The sequence below is a fragment of the Camelina sativa genome, chromosome 16 (assembly GCF_000633955.1).
Source record: "Camelina sativa cultivar DH55 chromosome 16, Cs, whole genome shotgun sequence".
NCBI classification, from domain to species: domain Eukaryota; kingdom Viridiplantae; phylum Streptophyta; class Magnoliopsida; order Brassicales; family Brassicaceae; genus Camelina; species Camelina sativa.
In genome coordinates this window covers 21121560-21140434 of record NC_025700.1, presented here as the reverse complement: position 1 = coordinate 21140434, position 18875 = coordinate 21121560, and the positions used below count along the sequence as shown (strand labels likewise).

Sequence of the window (18875 nt, the reverse complement as noted above, 5' to 3'; positions counted from 1 at the left end):
AAAAAAAAAAAAAAAAAAAAAATCTACTGAGATATTGTCCAACAATTCTTTCTCTACAGCTCCTACTAACATGAAATTTAAAATGAATTAATAACAGCTAATTAATAACTTTATACCCTAACATGAATTTTAAAATCTTTTTTTTCTCTTTTTCACATACATAAGATATTAGGGTTCCACTAAATTTGTAGCATCCATCAAAGTCCTTCAACGTTAATATTTTTATGTAAGGTATGTGTATCTCTCTATAGTGAAGGTGTATAAAGTTATTAATTAGCATATAGAAAGCATAAGAGATTCTGTTTACCTGGCTAGCCAGAACGTGGTTCTCTTCTCTCAGCAACATCTCCTGTTTGGACAAGATCATAAGGTCATTAGTTCGTATATATTGAAGCTATCTCCAGAAAGGTTTCTTTCTCGAAACATAAACTGTCCTCAACAAATTTCGTTGATTCATGAGGGAAAAGGTCGAATTTGATCAAGAGTTTAAAACTGCTATTTCTAAATGAAGCCCAGCATAACCTACAACATGGTCTTGATAGCAATTATAAAAACCAAAGCAGTAACCTTTTCTTGAAGGGACTTCACAGAGGCTATCATCAGTTCTGTCTACAGTACAAGACATTAAGGATTATGTCAAAAAACTGTTATTGGAAAACTAACTAAACAGAAGATTTTATGGATTAATTGGTTCAATCACTTGGTAGCTAGCAGCAGATATACCTTCCGAGCCCTACTTATGGACAGAGCAGTCGCGAGCTGTTCCTCCAGAGAAATTAGAAAATCTACACTTACATTATCCACATTTGGTTCTACAAGCTTGCTGTATCCATAAGTCGAGAAAAGGAAAAAAAGTAGTTTTTATCAGAAAAAAGAGGAGAGAAAAGGCAGTCTAATTCTAACCTTTGGACCATTTCTAGCAACTCCTTGTGTGGAAGATAATTCCGAGTTTTTTCCGCAAGATCCTGCACACGGAGAAAATGATGGGAAAGGTTGTAAAGATTGTGAAGTTCGTGTATCTTCCAACAGACACAATTACTGTAACTCTAGAGAATTAAGTTCGGTGTGACAAGTTCAAAACATTAGTTATATATATGTCCGACTCGATCAGCGCTTCTATCCCTTCATACCATCAGAAAACCCAACCAGAAAGACTATTTGAATGTGTTTCTTAGCTAACTTACTAAGGCTTTAAGTTCATCAGCATGTTGTATGTCATAGCGCTCGATGATCTGGGACATGCTAGTAAAATCAAGGACAAAACAAAAATGCATTAGAACAATAATTTATGCAAAACAATTTTCAAAACTACGAATAAGATATATAGCATCAACAAAGGCTATTATAGAGAGAATGAACCAGAGGAAAAAAATGCTTATATTCAGATGTTACATAATGCAACAATTTGTGTTAGTAACTAACAGTTTATTGTCAGGATACTCCAACAAAAAAAAAGATAAGCCACAGAAGTTGTTTAGCAAAAGTTGCAGAGAAAAGGACATGACTTCAATCCTAATATGTGTTATCCATGATCTATTAATGCAAAATTATGAATATAGCCTGGCTTAAAATTCACTCAAGTTATTTACACGTTCTTACTACTTCGTAACATCTTAAGTTGTGAAATTACTATTTCACACTAAATTACTATTTAGTAAGATGCATAAGACTACGTACGTACTAATCTCAACTCAAAACACTTTGTCAGGGTATAAAAGGAACAACCAAATAAATTAGTTACAACAAGAGCTTGACCATTGTAAAATGAAGGCAAAAAGAAAAGGTCCTAATACTTTTATTTGTGCAATGTTAGTTACAAATTAACATGTTTTTCTTTCAGATCAAGCATTTATGGATATAACAGAGGGAAATGAGAAGGAGCTATATAAACGCATAGTGACAAGGGTTACATTTCCATATTTCTACAGGCTCCATATAAAAACACACTTCTAATATCGATGCCAATGTAAACGCATTCAAAGTGTAGAAGAAGACTATTAATAGAAATATCCACAAAATATAAGATAAGATTTCTTATAGATAAAAAATAATGGTCAACAGTTCATGGAGATAGAAATATCACAACTGAGAAGACTATTAAATTCATTGAACAGTTTGAGTTAATAAACTTAATAAACCCACTAAGGCCACCGTGGTAGTAGTGGACTTAGTTACAGTTTGAGTTTCTTTAGCAAAGAAACCAAAACTAAATTCATTGCAACATCTTGAAGAGCAACAAAGAGTTGCTCATCAAGACATATATATTTTTTATGGTTTCATATGCATGCAACGATTATGATTAAAAGGGAAGTAAAAGGGTGAAAACCGATATTCAATTAGATAAGTAAGGCCTCATGTGTGGCAAGTATCAATGTAAAATGTATCCAAGCACTACAGATAACCATAAAAAACAACTATAAACCCTTTGGACTTGGTACTTAATCAACAAATCCATCAAAGAAAAGAAAAAAACATCTCGGATCAATAAATTGCACAATGTAGCTAGGATTCCAATTGAAACCAAAGACACTCGATTAATGTTACCATTAACCCCAATTAATCTCTCAACAAATCTATCGGACGTGCATTGCAATATTGGATATAAACCAAATCTCAAAATCTAACAATATACATATTGGTCTTACATTTGAAAAAAAAAAAAACGAATCTTGAAAGTGAAACAACATATAAACTATCGATAATCGATACAAAGACTACTTAAACAACATCGAGAACGAATCACCACGTGTAGGAAAGTTTCTTGAATCTCATGCAATATTAAACTTCGTAAAAGGTGAAAGGTAAAATAAAAATAAAAATTCCTATTTGGAAATGAAAAAAAAAAAAAAAACACCAAGAACATATGTTAACCATCACAATGATTAATCTTAAATTAGGTTAAAGCTCACGGATCTGCTATAGTCATACATAAAACAAATAGAAAATCTCAGTTGATTTGAAGGAAACAAAAAAACCCTAGATTTGAAGTTTCTATATAGGGAAAACAATTAAAGAAAGAGAATAAGCACAAGACTCGAGTAAGAAAGACCCAAAAGAGGAAAGTAGCTTACTCTTCACCGGAGGAAGAGTTGTAGAGTTTTCCAGAGGCGGAGACGACGACGACAGCGATGGAAGATTCACAGAGAATTGAAAGCTGTCGAGCTTTGTCGATGAGACCACTGCGTCGCTTGGAGAAAGTGACTTGTCGACTGCTTTTGTTCTCGATCCGCTTGATCTCGATTTTTCTTCTTCCCATGGCTTATCTGTCTCCGGTGAGGGTTATGCCCTAATTTGAGCCTAATGTCTGGAGACGCTCAGTGCTTTTTACTTCTTTTTATTCTTTTTTCTTCGTTTTTTCTCACTTTTTTTTTTCTTCTTTCCTATCACTAATAAGTCAGATTGTTTTTGTTTTTGTTTAACGAGAGAGAGAAAATAATAGTAATAAGTAAAACGGTGCGTTTTAACGCGACGAAGAGACCAGATTTCGATTCTTGTAGAAATTATTCCTTGCACAGTCTGTTAGACCGGTCCGAGTCCGATCATCATCCCCACAGAAACGATAAAACCACCGAAGAAACCAAAACAAATAGTAATAAACAAGTTCTTCTATCTCATTGGTTTTGAAATTATGAAATTAGGGCTGACCATTTCGGTTAACTTATGGAATTTCAACTATTATTGCCTTTTTTTTTTGACAGAGGACTGGATAATTAAACTTACTATTCAAAGCTTCACTTAAATGGATACGGATTATATTTGAGTTCTAATATCTATATGACTATATCTATAATTTTAAGAGCGTATTACAATTATATGGATCATGTTTGGATAAATTTCAATACAATAATCTACCAAATTAAACGACTCCTTCTGTGGATTCAGTACGGAAGAAACAAAATCATTGGTCGCTACAAGAAAACATCGTTGATTCCGACCAAATCTCTGACTAATTTATTGGTCAGTAATTTTTTCCGACCAATTTCCAACCATTAATTAAAAATTCGGTTGAATTTCCAACCGAACTTTCCGACAAAATTTGGTTAAAAATCGGTCGGTCATTTCCAACATTTTTAAATAATTGGAAATTAGTCAGTCAAATTTTTTAAACAATTGTAACTAACGAACATTCAGACTAATATATCTATAAGTATTTACCAACTGTTTTGCAACCAACATTCCGGCTAAAAATTTTCCAACGAACGTTCCGACTAAAACTTTGTACAGAAAAGGAGGAAGATAAGTCTCGCAGAGCCAAACCAGCTTAGGTTATTTTTTCTTACATCATGGATGTTTGATTTTTTAGATTTGTTGAATTGATTTCAAAAGAACACCAGCTTAATTAGGGTTTTCATGAGTTTGATGTTCTACTCAAAGAATCCAAATTAGAAACTTTGATTTTAAAATCCAAATTAGAAACTTTGATTTTAAAATCCAAATTAGGGTTTCAAAACGAATCGGTTTTATTTTTTCCAGATCTCTGGTTTAATTTTTTTTGTTCTTAGAATAAAGAATTAGATTTTTGGTTCGTGTACTCTCTTATATGATTTCAAGTGTTCTTTCTCTTTTATGCAGATTTGGTCATAAAGCCAAAACATGGATATTCAAAGTAGAGACCATGTGTGCAACTCCATTGAAGAAGAAGGAAACGAGTAAAATGGATCGAAGAAGATGTTTATCCAAAAGATGATGATGATAAAACTCAAGAGTAGATTAATGTTTTAATTCAATTAAGTGTATTATATTAATTTCTTTTGTTGAGATTTCAAAGCCATTTTTATGGTACTTTTAATTGACGATTTGACTTATTTCTTTAGCCTTTCCAATGTTAATTTCTGTACAATTTTCTTTATTTTATTTAAATTTGATATAATTTTTTTAAATATGAATTATTAGCACCCATTCATTTTAATACTTTTGGTCGAAAAACATTTCAGTTGGAAAACCGTCAGTAATTTTGTTCCAACCACTTTTAAATCGTCGGAAATTGGTTAAATATTTCTGACAAATTTCCGACCGTTTATTACTAACGAATTTCCAACCACCTTTTCGGTTGGAAAATTCCTACCGATTTCCAACCAAACAAATTTCTGACAAATTTACTGTCGTCGGTTAATGGTTGGAAATGCTTCTTTATGACTGTCTCTCAACTGATTTGACAGTCGGAAACTGCTAGTGGGTAGGACATGTATATACAAGTCAAAAAAAATGTTGCGAAAGACCGGCGTGTAGACAATTTTAACCGCATATGTATAAGATAGTTAGTATTGATAACACTATATATAACATCCATCAAAGTCCTTCAAACGAGATATATACACGTTTATATGTTTTTATGTAAGTGCATATGTGTGTATCTCTCTATAGTGGAGGTGCATAAAGTAGATAATTAGCATATAGAAGCATAAGAGATTCTGGTATTGGTTACCTGGCTAGCCAGAACCTGGTTCTCTTCTCTCAGCAACTTATCCTGTTTGGACAAGATCATATGGTCATTAGTTTCTAACAAGTATATATTGAAGCGATCTGCAGTCAGGTTTCCTTTTCGAAACAAACCAACCTTATCCAATTTCGATGATTCATGAGGGAAAGGTCGGATTTGATCAAGAGATGGCTATTTCTAAATGAAGCCAAGAATAAATCAGAAACTAAGACAAAGACCAAAGTATACACCTGGAGCTAATTAACTAGATTTAGTGCGTGGTCTTGATAGCAAATAAAAACCAAATCATTAACCTTTTCTTGAAGGGACTTCACACACGCCATCATCAGTTCTGTCTACAACAACAACAAGGCATTAAGGATTATGTCAAAACAGTGTTCTTGGAAAACTAACTAAACAGAAGATTTTATGGAATAAATTGGTTCAATGTTCATAGTAGCAGAAGATATACCTTCCTAGCTACTTACGGACAGAGCAGCCCCGAGCTGTTCCTCCAGAGAAATTAGAAAATCAACAATTATATTATCGTCATTTGGTTCTTCAAGCTTTCTCTATTCATTAATTGAGAAAAGAAAAAAAGTAATTTATATCAGAAAAAGAGGGAGAGAAAAGGCGGTCTGATAACTCCTTGTGTGCAAGATAATTCCAAGTTTTTTCCGCAAGATCCTGCACATGGAGAAAATGATGGGAAAGGTTGTGAAGTTCGTGTATCTTCCAACAGAATTAAATTCGGTCTGAGATATAAAACATTAATTATATATGTCCGACTCGATCAGCGCTTTTAATCCCTTCACAACATCAGAAAACCCATCCAGAAAAATAGTTGACTGTATTTTTCAGCTAACTTACCAAGCCTTTAAGTTCATCAGCATGTTGTATGTCTTGGACATGCTAGAGATATCAAGAACAAACAAAAATGCATCTATAATTTATGCAAAACCATTTTCAAAACTACGAATAAGATATAGCATCAACAAAGGTTATTATAGAGAGAACGAACTAGAGGGAAAGAAGGCTTATATTCAAATGTTACATATTGCAACTATTTGTGTTAGTATCCAACTTTATACTCCAAAAAAAGGATAAGCCACGAATGTTGTTTAGCATTTCAGAGAAGATCACGACTTTAATCCTAATTTGTGTTGTCCATGATCTAATTAATGCAATTATATGAACATAGGCTGGCTTTAAATTCACTTCAGTTACATATTTATACGATCTTATTAGTTCGTAGCATCTTAGGGTGTGAATTAGTAATTTCACATTAACCACAAAGAAAAGAAGAAAGGAACAATTACTAAGATGCATACGACTACTAATCTCAACTCAGAACACTTTGTATAGTGCCACTTTGTCAATGTGTAAAACGAACCACCAAAGAAATTAGTTACAACTAGAGCTTTACTATTGTATAATGAAGGCAAATAGATAAGGTCCTTTTATTTATAGTCTGTGCATTGTTAGTTACAAAGTTCAACATATTTTCTTAATTTCATGATCAAGCATTTATGGATTTAACATCAAGGAAATGAGAATAAGTTGTGTATAAACATAGTGACAAGGGTAACATTTACATTTCGACAAGCTCTATATAAAAGCATTCAAAATATTACTCTCAAAAAGTTCAGTGTTAATATCAATATAATCGTTTTCAAAATATAATTCTACAGGAGAAGTGGATGAGATTTCTTATTGATAGAAAAATGTCAAAAGTTCAAGGAATTAGAAATATCCACAACAAATAACACAAGTGAGAAGACTATTAAATTCATTGAACAATCTCTATATTCGTCAATCGATTTCCACTTTAGCAAAGAAACCCAAACTAAATTCATTGCAACATCATGACGAGCAACAAAGAGTTGTTTACGATTAAAAGGAAGTAAATGGGTGAAAAGCGATATCCGATTAGATAAGTAATATAATGAAGTATGTGTGGTAAGTACCAATGTAAAAAGTATCCAATTAATCACTAAAATTACCATCAAAATCAACTATAAAAACTCTTGGACTTGGTACTTAATCAACAAATCCATCAAAGGGAAACTACAAAATAAACATTTCGGATCAATATATTGTACTATGTGGGATTCCAATTGAAACCAAAGACACTCGATTAATGTTACTATTAACCCCAATTAATCTCTCAACGAATCAATCGGAAGTGCATTGCAATATGTAAAAAACAAATCTCAAAATTTAACAATGTACATATTGTTTTTATATATAAAAAGAATCTTGAAAATGAAACTATGGATACAAAGACTACTTAAAAGTCTTAAACAACATCATCGAGAACGAATCACCACGTGTAGGAAAGTTTCTTGAATCACATGCAATATTAAATTTCGTAAAAGGTGAAAGGTAAAATATAGAAAATAAAAATTCCTATTTGAAAATGAAAAAAAAAAAAACACTAAGATCATATGTTAACCAGAATGAGCACAAGACTCGAGTAAGAGAGATCCAGAAGTGGAAAGTAGCTTACTCGTAACCGGAGGAAGAGTTGTAGAGTTTTCCGGAGGCAGAGACGACGACAACGGCGACGGAAGATTCATACTGAGAATCGAAAGCTGTCGAGCTTTGCCGATGAGACCATTGCGTCGTTTGGAGAAAGTGACTTGTCGACTGCTTTTGTTCTCGATTCGCCTAATCTCGATTTTTCTTCTTCCCATAGGTTCTCTGCCTCCGGTAAGGGTTATGCCCTAATTTGAGCCTAATGCCCGGAGACACTCAATGCTTTTTTTGCTTCTTTTTGTTCTTTTTTTCTTCGTTTTTCTAACCTTTTTTTTTTTCTATCCCTGTTTTTTTTTTTTGGAAAAAATATTTTTTTTTTCCTTTTTTTTTTTTTAACAAATTTTTTTTTTTTTTTTTTTTTTTTTTTTTTTTTTTTGAATAACCAAAATGAATATTTCTTATGGGACTATTTATTGGCAAAATCCAAGTCAGATTGTTTTTGTTTTCTTAAACGAGAATGAGAAAATAATACTAGTAAGTTGAAACGGCTGCGTTTTGAAGAGTCGGTTGGACCGCTCCGAGTGGTCTGATGATCATCCCCACCCCACCGAGTATATACTTTTTTTTTTTTGGTTTCGTCGGTGGTTTTAATTTATTTTATTTCATTTGGTTTTTATATTATGAAATGCTGACCAGTGACCATTTCGGATAAAATGACCGGAATGTAGTGCTTATGGATCGGGTACTGTTAATATTGATTTCAAAGGCTCCAGTAGGAGAACAAAAAAATAAAATAAAAAGAACAGTACGGAATGAAATAATGAAATAAACTGTTTTTGAAGAATGAAAGGAAAATCTGCATAAAATGAACAAAATAGTAAATAGTAACCAAATAATAAAAATGTTTTTAAAATATATTAAATATTAAATAAATTTAATTTCAATTGTAATACTAATATTATTCTAATGTATATATAATAAATTTTTCAAATAGAGCCTTAAGATTAGTTTAGCATAAAATTCCTATCAAAAATATTTTTTTTGTCAATACATTGTGAAAATATGAAAGTTTTTATATTACAAAATTGAAATTTTATTAATAAACATATTTTTTATTTATTTTAAAATAAAAAACGAATTTGAATATTTGTTCTTTTTTTTGTTCCATTTGTTCCTCATCAATTTTGGGGAGGAATATTTTTGTTCTATTGTTCCTTATTTTTTGAAGAATGTAGATGAATGTAAGGGAAAAAATATTACTTTCAAATGGTAAAAAATTGTGGAATAGAGAGGAATGCGATATTCCTCCTCATTCTTTTTCTAAATTTTGGTCACCAATTAAAGCCAAAGTATTATTGACGTATTTTTTATTTAACAAAGGAGTAGATAATATAACTTCCTCTTTTCAAACCTTCACCAAAATAGTAAAATGGATAACGATTAGATTTGGGTTCAAATATCTATAATTTTAAGTGTCATTTCAATTGTAGATTATGTTTGGATCAATTAATATATCAAACGACTTTTAGAGTAATTCTATAATAGATCATTGTTTTTTTCCAATGTATTACTCTATTTTCAACTCTAAAATAGAGTTAGTGTAAAAAATAGAGGTGAGAATAGAATTGTTCTATATATAGAGTAATCCTATAATTTTCTCTATTTTAGAGTAAAATATAGAATATGATTAGGATAAATGTTGCTCTATAATAGAATTTTGACTCTAAAATAGAATAGGGTTGGAGATGCCAGATGAAATTGATAGGCCTAATATGTTGAGAAGGTAAAGCCCAAATACTTTTATCTAATGTCGGACTAATAATCGCTAGGCCCATAGGAGTTTACTATCTTACTATTTTACTGCGTTCAAATATATGATATATCATAGTAAAAAGTAAAAGAAATATATTTACTTATTAGTTTCATTTGAATTAATGAAAAAATGCATTTTGACCGTTTCTTTTCTGATTGTTTACAAACACTTTTTGTTTAACCTGTTTGTTTGAAAAAAAACTATTTTAACCGATCGTACCGTATCATCCCATCCGGCTATATATTCGTTCTATGAAAAAAACTCAAATAAAGTAACTTTCAAGTTTCTTCAACCTTTTGACCGCGTAAATTACTTTCACAATAAATCTGTAAATTATTTATACCGAATACGTAAAAGAAAATACTTCCACAATCAGATAAGATCATGAGACCACGTGCTCGTGCTGTCTATTAAATTTAATCCCAAGGACTTGGTCCCGTCAGTCTAAACGTAACCAAACCTCAATCACACTTTGGTCCAATCAGCGGGATCGATTAGAGTGAAACAAGACTTATCGAGTGCTTCAGAACAATGTCGATGTTCACGGCTGTCAAAACCACTTCGCTCTGTTGCAGCAGCTTAAAACCTTACGGCTTCACCAAGATTCCGACGAAACCCACGTGCGGCGAGATTGGTGAATCCGACGGCGAGAATCCAAACACGTATTCACCGTCTGATTGAGGAACAAGGCATTGTGCTTATGCCTGGATGCTACGACGCCTTATCCGCGGCTATCGTGCAGCAGACCGGGTTCTCCGCCGGTTTTATTTCCGGTTACGCCTTATCCGCTTCTCTCTTTTGGGAAAACCCGACTTCGGTTTGCTAACGTGCGCCGCAACTTTTAATTTTGTTTTGTATCCTCTTTTATTAAGTTTCTTTGTTTGTTTTTGTTTGTATGCTGTCGTTTTAGACCGCCGGAGATGGCTGCGACGGCAAGGTCGGTGTGTGCGTCAGCTCCAAATATACCCATCATTGCAGATGCCGGTAACGTTTTCAAATTTCGATAGTAATATAAGGAAATCACTAAGGATGCAAAGGAACTTAATCAAAAAAAGATTGAAATTTTATTTGTATATTCTTTGATTAGTGAGCATTGCCAAAAACTGAAACAACTATTTAGAGAGCATTGCCAAAGATTGAAATTACCATTCTTATGGTTGCTTTTATTGTTCTATTTATAGCTTTTTGAAGAAATGGGATTTGCTTATTTATAGACTTATATAGTGTATTGTTACTAACTAAGTCACTAGGCTCTTATTATATGTAACGGGATTCATTCTTTGTTCATTTGATCTTGTTTTAAGATACCAGGTGGAGGAAATGCGTTACGTTCAAAGAACTGTCATGGATTTGTCGCAGCAGGTGCTGCTGGTTGCTTTCTTGAGGTAAATTGACTCTGCTTCTTTGATGAGTTTCTCTGTCTCGGAATTGATCAAGACTCATTTACCATTTTGTTGGTCATTTTTTTCGCAGGACCAAGCATGGCCAAAAAAGTGCGGTATGTGTGACATCTTCAAATGTCACTCTATGGACACACTTGACACTTCATAATCTCAAATGTTTTCTTTTGTGTGTGTGTGTTTAGGTCATATGCGTGGTAAACAGGTGATACCTGCTGAAGAACATGCCGCCAAAATAGCATCAGCTCGTGACGCTATTGGAGATTCTGACTTCTTCCTTGTCGCCAGAACAGACGTACGTGCTACTTCTGCAAAATCAGGGCTTGAAGACGCCATTGCGCGTGTTAATCTCTACATGGAGGTAACTAACAAGTTTATTACCAATATAGAAGTAAAAAAACATAACGGTGGTAAACTCTTAACAGTTGTTGTTGTAACTTTGCAGGCGGGAGCTGATGCTTCCTTTGTAGAAGCACCAAGAGACGACGATGAGCTCAAGGAAATTGGGTAACGAACAAAAGGTTATAGAGTTTGCAACATGATCGTATGCATCGACTCGAGCTCTGGTTGATGTTCTCAAGACTCTTAAAGAAAACGGAAGCACTCGAGATCACTTGCAAAAGATGGCTACTTTTGAAGAGTTCAACAGTTTGGTGGATTTAGACTCATGGTTTGAGCTCGAAGCTCGCTACTCAAATCTTAGGAACGCTCTTGGGACAACTAAATCATGACGAGGCTACTACATACATATATACATGCTCTACTTTTTTTTCTTATGTTTGCTATTTTTCAGACGATTATTTTGAGCCGTGGTCTCTTCAATAATGTAATGTAACCTTTGCAGTCATAAAAAAATGTTGCAAACTGATTGTTGGGCCTTTAAGGCCCAAAAGTAAGTCAAGCCCGTGAAAAGGGTTTCTTGTAATTGTCTCCCTTCGTTAAACCCTAAAACCCAAAGCTAACAAAACTGTGAATCATCACGGCGAAGTCATCTTCTTCGCTTTTAAACCCTAATTTTGGGGGATCCTTTGCAGTGACAAAGTCTGCATTACCATGGTTGAAGGAAATGGTTTCTTGGTGAGTTCAGTGACTGAGCTTCACCGGAAAGAGAAACAGAAGAAGAAAGGCAAATCTGGAGGATTCGAGTCACTAAATCTAGGTCCTAATGTCTTCAATGCAATCAAAAAGAAGGGTTACAAAGTTCCTACACCAATCCAGAGGAAGACGATGCCGCTCATCCTCTCTGGCGTCGATGTTGTTGCCATGGCTCGAACCGGTTCCGGTAAAACCGCAGCTTTTCTGATTCCTATGCTTGAGAAGCTCAAACAACATGTTCCTCAGGGAGGTGTTAGAGCACTCATATTGTCGCCTACTCGTGATTTAGCTGAGCAGACTCTGAAGTTCGCCAAGGAGCTCGGCAAATTTACAGGTTGGTCTAAAAGAATTTAATCTAAAAACTTTCTCTTTTACTATTTGATTTTGCAAAGATTGAATTTTTAAAGCTGTGATTTTTCTTTTTGCAGATCTTCGTGTATCCTTACTAGTTGGTGGAGATAGCATGGAAGACCAGTTTGAAGAGTTAACAAAAGGCCCTGATGTGATTATTGCAACTCCTGGGAGACTTATGCATCTTTTGTCTGAGGTTGATGACATGACGCTTAGGACGGTTGAGTATGTGGTTTTCGATGAGGCTGATAGTTTGTTTGGTATGGGTTTTGCTGAACAGCTGCATCAGATTCTCACTCAGTTAAGTGAGAACAGGCAGACTTTGCTTTTTAGTGCTACTTTACCAAGTGCCCTTGCAGAGTTTGCAAAGGCTGGTTTGCGTGAGCCTCAGCTTGTTCGGTTAGATGTTGAGAACAAGATAAGCCCGGATTTGAAACTTTCGTTTTTGACCTTACGACCGGAAGAGAAGTATGCTGCATTGCTGTACTTGGTAAGGGAGCATATAAGTTCAAATGAACAGACCTTGATATTTGTTTCGACAAAGCATCATGTGGAATTTGTCAACTCATTGTTTAAGTTGGAGAATATTGAACCATCTGTGTGTTATGGTGATATGGATCAAGACGCGCGTAAGATTCATGTATCAAGGTTCAGAGCGAGGAAGACTATGTTGTTGATTGTGACAGATATTGCTGCTAGGGGTATTGACATACCATTGCTTGATAATGTTATCAACTGGGATTTCCCTCCGAGACCAAAGATTTTTGTTCATCGTGTGGGAAGAGCTGCCAGGGCTGGTCGTACAGGTTCTGCATATTCCTTTGTTACACCTGAAGATATGCCATATCTGTTAGATCTTCATCTATTCCTCTCAAAACCAGTCAGGCCTGCACCCACAGAAGATGAGGTCTTGAAGAACATGGAAGAAGTAATGAGCAAAACTAGTCAAGCAATTGATAGTGGGGTAACCGTATATGGTCGTTTTCCTCAGAAAACCATTGATCTTATCTTCAACAGAATCCGAGAAATGGTTGATTCATCTGGAGAATTAGATTCTCTTGAAAGAACATCCGCAAAAGCTTTTCGTTTGTATTCAAAAACAAAACCCTCACCGTCAAAAGAGTCCATTAGGAGAGCAAAGGATTTACCCCGAGAAGGCTTGCATCCCATCTTCAGAAGCATAATTGAAAGTGGGGAACTAGAGGCAATGGCCTTTTTCCAGAAAATTAAAAATTTCAGGTGAGTAGTATAATCTTGATAGCCAGACTTGAAGATGGTATGTTCATATGTAATTTAACACCAACTTGATAATTATATTTATGGTTGATCTATGCTAGACCCAAGCAGACCATACTTGAAGCAGAAGGTGAAGCTGCCAAATCCAAAAATGTGAAGGTTATCCTCGCTTTTCCTGCCCTATTACACTATTTATATGATCAGTTCATCTCTTTCAAAATTCTCTACTTTGCTGGTAGTTTACTTGTGTATTTCTGTGATTTGTTTATAAGTAGTCTAAGCCAAAACGTTTTGGTTCTTGTGCAGGGTCCCCCTGGCCAATGGGTTGATGTGATGAAGAGGAAAAGAGCCATTCATGAGGAGATCATCAATACGAGACATCAGCAGAAACAGAAGAGTTCCAATAATCATTTGGAGATGGTAAATCTTGTGCAGTTTCTAATTAAATTGTGAGACATGCTTGTTACGTTGCCATTAGTTTCACTCACATGAATGTTTTGATATCTAGGAAGCTGAACCTACAACCTCTTTTGGCGAGGGCGCAGTAGAGGGAAGCAAAGGTATCCGTGCTGCTTGCGCTCTTGGTTCTTTAATTCTGTGTGAAAGTCTGCTATCCACTTCTTTGGTTACCTGCCTTCAAATAAACTCTCCATGAATTTCAGTAAGCGGTAAGAAAAGAAAGGCGCAAGAAAGCTTCAAGGACGATGATAACTTTATCAGCTCCATACCAGTAAATCATGTATGTTATTCTCATTAAATAAATGCATTTTCTGTGTCACTACGCTTTAGCAGTCAAAGCTACAATGCTTATGATCGTATTGAGATGATGCAAAGTTTGACTCTTTATTACTCGTATGCACGCAGCATTCAGAGGCGGGGCTATCTTTGAGGGGTAACGAAGGGTTTGCATCAAATAGGTAAATAGTTATTGATGGAGCATTTTGTGATATTCCGTAGAAGGATCCAAGGGGTTGCATTCAGATCTTGCAAACATAAAAATCTTTGTCAGATATTGACGCGTCTTGTGTACTCATTTCGGATTTGTAGGTTGGACGCTGCTGTTCTAGATCTAGTTGCAGATGATGGGCAAGGGATGACGCAGCAAAAACAAAATTTTCATTGGGATAAGGTAATAGTTGTTGAGCTTCCTTCATTACAATTGCCCCAACCCAACTGTAATCTTAATTGTATTAAAAAATTGGATTTGTCTTTGGTAACAGAAAAGTAAGAAGTACATCAAGTTGAACAATGGAGATCGAGTAACAGCCAGTGGAAAGGTAGTAAAAGTGTCCTTTGCTTAAAAACATTCGATGATTTTCTGGGAGGCTTTAAGCTAACTAAGGTTTTTGAAACTAAAATAGATAAAGACAGAGAGTGGAGCTAAAGTGAAAGCAAACAAGACAGGGATATACAAGAAATGGAAAGAGAATACTCACAAGTCAGTATTCAGCAGAGACGGCGGTGATGCAGGCGAAACCTCAAGCATGTCAGGTAAATAATAGTGTACAACATATTTCCACACAAGTTTCAGCGTTTTGCCTTGTTTGAGTCGTTAACATGTCTAAAGAGAACAACTTGGCAGGTAGAGGTGGCCGAGACGTTAAGAGACGTAAAGGATCAGTGCCTAACGCGCATGTGCGTTCAGAGATCAAAGACCTGGAGCAGGTGCGTAAAGAGAGACAGCAAAAGGCGAACAAAGTGTCTTATCTGCAGAGCAAGAGAGGTGGAAGAGGTGGGGCCAGGGGAGGCCGCGGTGGTGGTAGAGGCGGTGGCGGTAGAGATTTTGGCAGTGGTAGCAGCAGGGACTTTGGTGGTGGAGGTGGGAGAGGAAGCGGTAGGGATTTTGGAGGTCGTCGTGGTAGTAGTAGCACTAGTAGTAGAGGGGGCAAGAGAGGAGGAGGACGAGGAGGAAGAGGACGAGGTGCTGGAGGTAAACGTGGGAGAGGAAGATAGTGATGGAGACTCTATCTACGAGAGAAGACTCGTCAAAACTTTTGAGCTTAGACAACTATTATTACTTATCAAAAATGTTATACGACTCACTGAGCTTTCTCTCTACTCAAATTTTGTGCAACACTTCTTTTTAAACCTTGTTTGTATTCTTTTGCGGAATTGCTTTCCTAAAATTAAGTTATCGAAACGTGGAAAAATGTCGACAGTTGGCGACAACAAAACGAAAGCCATTTAGTTAGTTACACTTGTACTCACGATTAGTTTTTGGTATGTCTAAATGATGATGACATCAGGTGTTGTACAACAAGGTTCTATGGTGTAGTGGTTAGCACTCTGGACTTTGAATCCAGCGACCTGGGTTCGACTCCCGGTAGGACCTTTCCTTTTTGTAGAATTCGCATCATTATTCACTTTTGCGAAATGAAAACAAAAGTTTGATTTTTTTGATCCGTGACTCTTTGTGATTGAATCCGCCTCAAAACTTAAAAGATAGAAATAGAAAGAAGTTAATATCCATCAAACGGGTTTGGTACAAATATCTAACTGTATTCAATTTATTCATAGCAATACAACTCATTAGCTATATTAACTATCTTGCATCAGTCTCTGGATCTAATTGACATGTCTAATTATTGCCGTATCTTAGAAATGGAGAATAAGCAAAAAGAGACATGAAACTGAATGATAGAAAGCACTGAGTAGACAGTTAAAAAGAGAGAGTGATGTTTTGTTGTCCCGCTCAAAAGCGGCGCAATTCGTAGTATATTAGAAAAAAAAAAAGTGCATCATAACTGTAAAGCCAATCTCTTTTTTTTCTTTTCTGCTTCTTCAACCAGATCAAGAACCCTTTTGTGTACTTCTTCTTCCCCACATCTTTCCTAAAAGCTTCTTCACACACACCAAACACCAAACCAACCTTTTCTTTTTCTTATCTACCAAATTTATCACATCTTTGTTCTGTCTGAAACTCATTTGACATCTTTTGATCTGATCATGGTGAAAGAAACAGTGTACTATGATGTTCTTGGTGTCACTCCCTCTGCTTCTGAGGAAGAGATTCGCAAGGCTTATTATATCAAGGTTTGTTTTTGTCTCTCTTTATTCTTTTGAAGTTTTCATTAGATCTGTGAGATTTTTCTCTGTTTTGGAGGACTGATTCTTAAATCTTTTAGGCAAGACAAGTTCATCCTGATAAGAATCAAGGTGATCCTCTGGCTGCTGAAAAGTTTCAGGCAAGTTAAGATTCGTTTAATGTCATTTGCTTTTCATGTTTTTATTTATTTGATCAAATCAAGAATTTTCTTTTCTTCTCGAAGACAGGTTCTTGGTGAAGCTTACCAAGTTCTAAGTGATCCTGTTCATCGTGAAGCGTATGATCGGACTGGAAAGTTCTCAGCTCCCAAGTAATGTTTTATTTCTTGTTTGAGTAAAGATTGTATGTGTTTCTCTCTTCCTTCTCTGACAATGTTTAATGGTGTTCTTTGAACAATCAGAGAAACGATCGTTGATCCAACGGCTGTTTTTGCTCTTCTCTTCGGAAGTGAACTACTCGAGGATTATATCGGCCACTTAGCTGTTGCATCAATGGCTTCCACACAGATGGCTTTTGAAATTGAAACCCCTGATCAGTTTCATGACAAATTAAAGGCAAATCAAAAACCATATGCTATAACTAATATATATATCCATCTTCTTGATCTGATCATCTAACATAAAGAAAGATTCTTCTCTTACTCTGTAGGCTGTTCAGAAAGAAAGAGAAGAAAACCTCGCAAGGTTTCTCAAAGATTTTCTAAGTCAATACGTCCATGGAGACAAAGAAGGATTCATAAACCGCGCAGAATCTGAAGCCAAGAGACTCTCAGATGCAGGCATTGTCTTGTCTCCTTACCTTCTCTTTCGTTCACTTTTACAATCTTTGCATACTGAGTTGAATTCTTCTTGTGAATGAAGCTTTTGGAGCGGATATGTTGCATACAATTGGATATGTATACACAAGACAAGCAGCTCAAGAACTTGGGAAGAGAGCTCTTTATTTAGGAGTTCCATTTGTAGCTGAATGGGTTAGGAACAAAGGTCATTCTTGGAAATCACAGATCAGTGCAGCCAAAGGAGCTTTTCAGTTACTGCAGCTTCAAGAAGAGAGTAACCGGAGACTCAAGAAAGATGGGACTAGTTCAGCTAATGATTTGGAGTCTCATATTCAGACCAACAAAGAAACACTCATGGGTTCTCTGTGGAAACTCAATGTGGTCGACATTGAAGTGACCCTGTTACATGTGTGTCAGATGGTGAGTTCTTTGGTTCTTTTTCTGCTTATATTTGGATCTGAGACATAAGATATGATTCTTGAAATAAAAAATTGTTAGGTTCTGCGCGATAACAACTTAAGAAAGGAGGAGCTTAAGTCTAGAGCAATGGCTCTCAAGATTCTTGGGAAGATCTTCCAGGTTTTTAATAACATAAATCAGTTAAATCATATCACATAATCTGTTCTGTGTTTTTTTTTTCTTGTGCTGATTCAAGATTGGTGTGGCTTGTGTAGCAAGAAAAACAATCCATGAACGGTTCAACATCAAAAAGAGAAGATGAAGACAGCGACGACGATGATGACAGTAGCAGCGATGACGATTCTTCACAACCACTTTCATATAGAACTCCTCTGCTCACTCAGGTCAAATATGATTCTGAATTTCAAGTCATTTCTATGTTCAATGATAATGCAATAAGATAAGCTGAGATTAGATTCTTGATTGGACATTATTTTACAGGGGATTGGTAGACTCTTCAGATGTCTCTGCAATCCAGCATTCGATGTAGATGATGATGAAATTGTATACAAAGGCAAATGATCAATACCACACTCACATTGCAATTGACGGGTCTCACATGGTGAATGTGATGCATCCTCTTAAGTTATTAATTCTTTATAAATATCTGTAATGATGATAGTTGATGGATCAAACTTAACAAATTGTTAAAATAAGTTTTTTCTTAAAAAGAAGAAAAAAATCGTGTTTTGTAATCATTACAAGCTTGCTATTTGCTATACTGTTTTGTTGTAAGTTTCCTTCTTTACCCTGTACTCTTGGAGATCTGGCATTCCAACTCAACCACTTCATCTTCAAAC

At 35.3% G+C, this 18875-nt stretch overlaps 3 protein-coding genes, 1 long non-coding RNA gene, 1 other non-coding gene and 1 pseudogene across 7 annotated transcripts in view; 4 read left to right on the top strand and 2 right to left on the bottom strand.

The window, feature by feature from the left end:
* The window catches only part of LOC104751602 (agamous-like MADS-box protein AGL27), a 3892-nt gene extending 506 nt beyond the window's left edge, over nt 1–3386 (bottom strand). For 2 of the 3 annotated variants that reach the window (XM_010473572.1, XM_010473571.1), the window contains exons 1-6: nt 3072–3386; nt 1185–1242; nt 904–965; nt 724–823; nt 568–609; nt 308–349 (exon numbers count right to left, since the gene is read on the bottom strand). In XM_010473572.1, coding sequence (XP_010471874.1) covers nt 308–349; nt 568–609; nt 724–823; nt 904–965; nt 1185–1242; nt 3072–3256 — 489 coding nt within the window. In that variant the 5' untranslated portion in view covers nt 3257–3386. Of the gene's footprint in view, nt 1–307; nt 350–567; nt 610–723; nt 824–903; nt 966–1184; nt 1243–3071 lie in introns of those variants that run through there. The other variant, XM_019238396.1, reaches the window with a different exon arrangement.
* LOC104751603 lies at nt 5422–8223 on the bottom strand. The gene is made up of 4 exons (XR_761828.2): nt 7929–8223; nt 5892–6106; nt 5734–5775; nt 5422–5467 (listed from the first exon to the last, which is right to left on the bottom strand). It is a non-coding gene; the product is annotated as an uncharacterized LOC104751603 (long non-coding RNA).
* On the top strand, nt 10133–11978 carry LOC104751601 (annotated as a pseudogene).
* On the top strand, nt 12077–15926 carry LOC104751600 (putative DEAD-box ATP-dependent RNA helicase 29). Its single transcript, XM_010473570.1, has 11 exons — nt 12077–12539; nt 12634–13795; nt 13894–13951; nt 14099–14212; nt 14301–14352; nt 14455–14531; nt 14657–14709; nt 14840–14921; nt 15013–15069; nt 15154–15283; nt 15375–15926. The coding sequence occupies exons 1-11, from the start codon at nt 12164–12166 to the stop codon at nt 15743–15745; spliced, it is 2532 nt and encodes an 843-aa protein (XP_010471872.1). The 5' UTR covers nt 12077–12163; the 3' UTR covers nt 15746–15926.
* On the top strand, nt 16053–16124 carry TRNAQ-UUG. The gene has a single exon. It is a non-coding gene; the product is annotated as a tRNA-Gln (tRNA).
* On the top strand, nt 16489–18868 carry LOC104751599 (chaperone protein dnaJ 10-like). The gene is made up of 9 exons (XM_010473569.2): nt 16489–16825; nt 16918–16977; nt 17066–17148; nt 17239–17392; nt 17487–17616; nt 17699–18036; nt 18115–18195; nt 18291–18419; nt 18517–18868. The coding sequence occupies exons 1-9, from the start codon at nt 16739–16741 to the stop codon at nt 18595–18597; spliced, it is 1143 nt and encodes a 380-aa protein (XP_010471871.1). The 5' UTR covers nt 16489–16738; the 3' UTR covers nt 18598–18868.

What these genes read in the sequence shown, in the direction of transcription:
- LOC104751600 (XM_010473570.1), top strand. Translation starts at nt 12,164, where the DNA reads ATGGTTGAAGGAAATGGTTTCTTGGTGAGTTCAGTGACTGAGCTTCAC. An exon ending in GCTCCATACCAGTAAATCAT is followed by an intron (nt 14,532 to 14,656) that starts GTATGTTATTCT and finishes GTATGCACGCAG; the next exon opens with CATTCAGAGGCGGGGCTATC. An exon ending in GAAGGGTTTGCATCAAATAG is followed by an intron (nt 14,710 to 14,839) that starts GTAAATAGTTAT and finishes TCGGATTTGTAG; the next exon opens with GTTGGACGCTGCTGTTCTAG.
- LOC104751599 (XM_010473569.2), top strand. Translation starts at nt 16,739, where the DNA reads ATGGTGAAAGAAACAGTGTACTATGATGTTCTTGGTGTCACTCCCTCT. An exon ending in GGAAAGTTCTCAGCTCCCAA is followed by an intron (nt 17,149 to 17,238) that starts GTAATGTTTTAT and finishes TTGAACAATCAG; the next exon opens with AGAAACGATCGTTGATCCAA. An exon ending in TGTTACATGTGTGTCAGATG is followed by an intron (nt 18,037 to 18,114) that starts GTGAGTTCTTTG and finishes AAAAATTGTTAG; the next exon opens with GTTCTGCGCGATAACAACTT.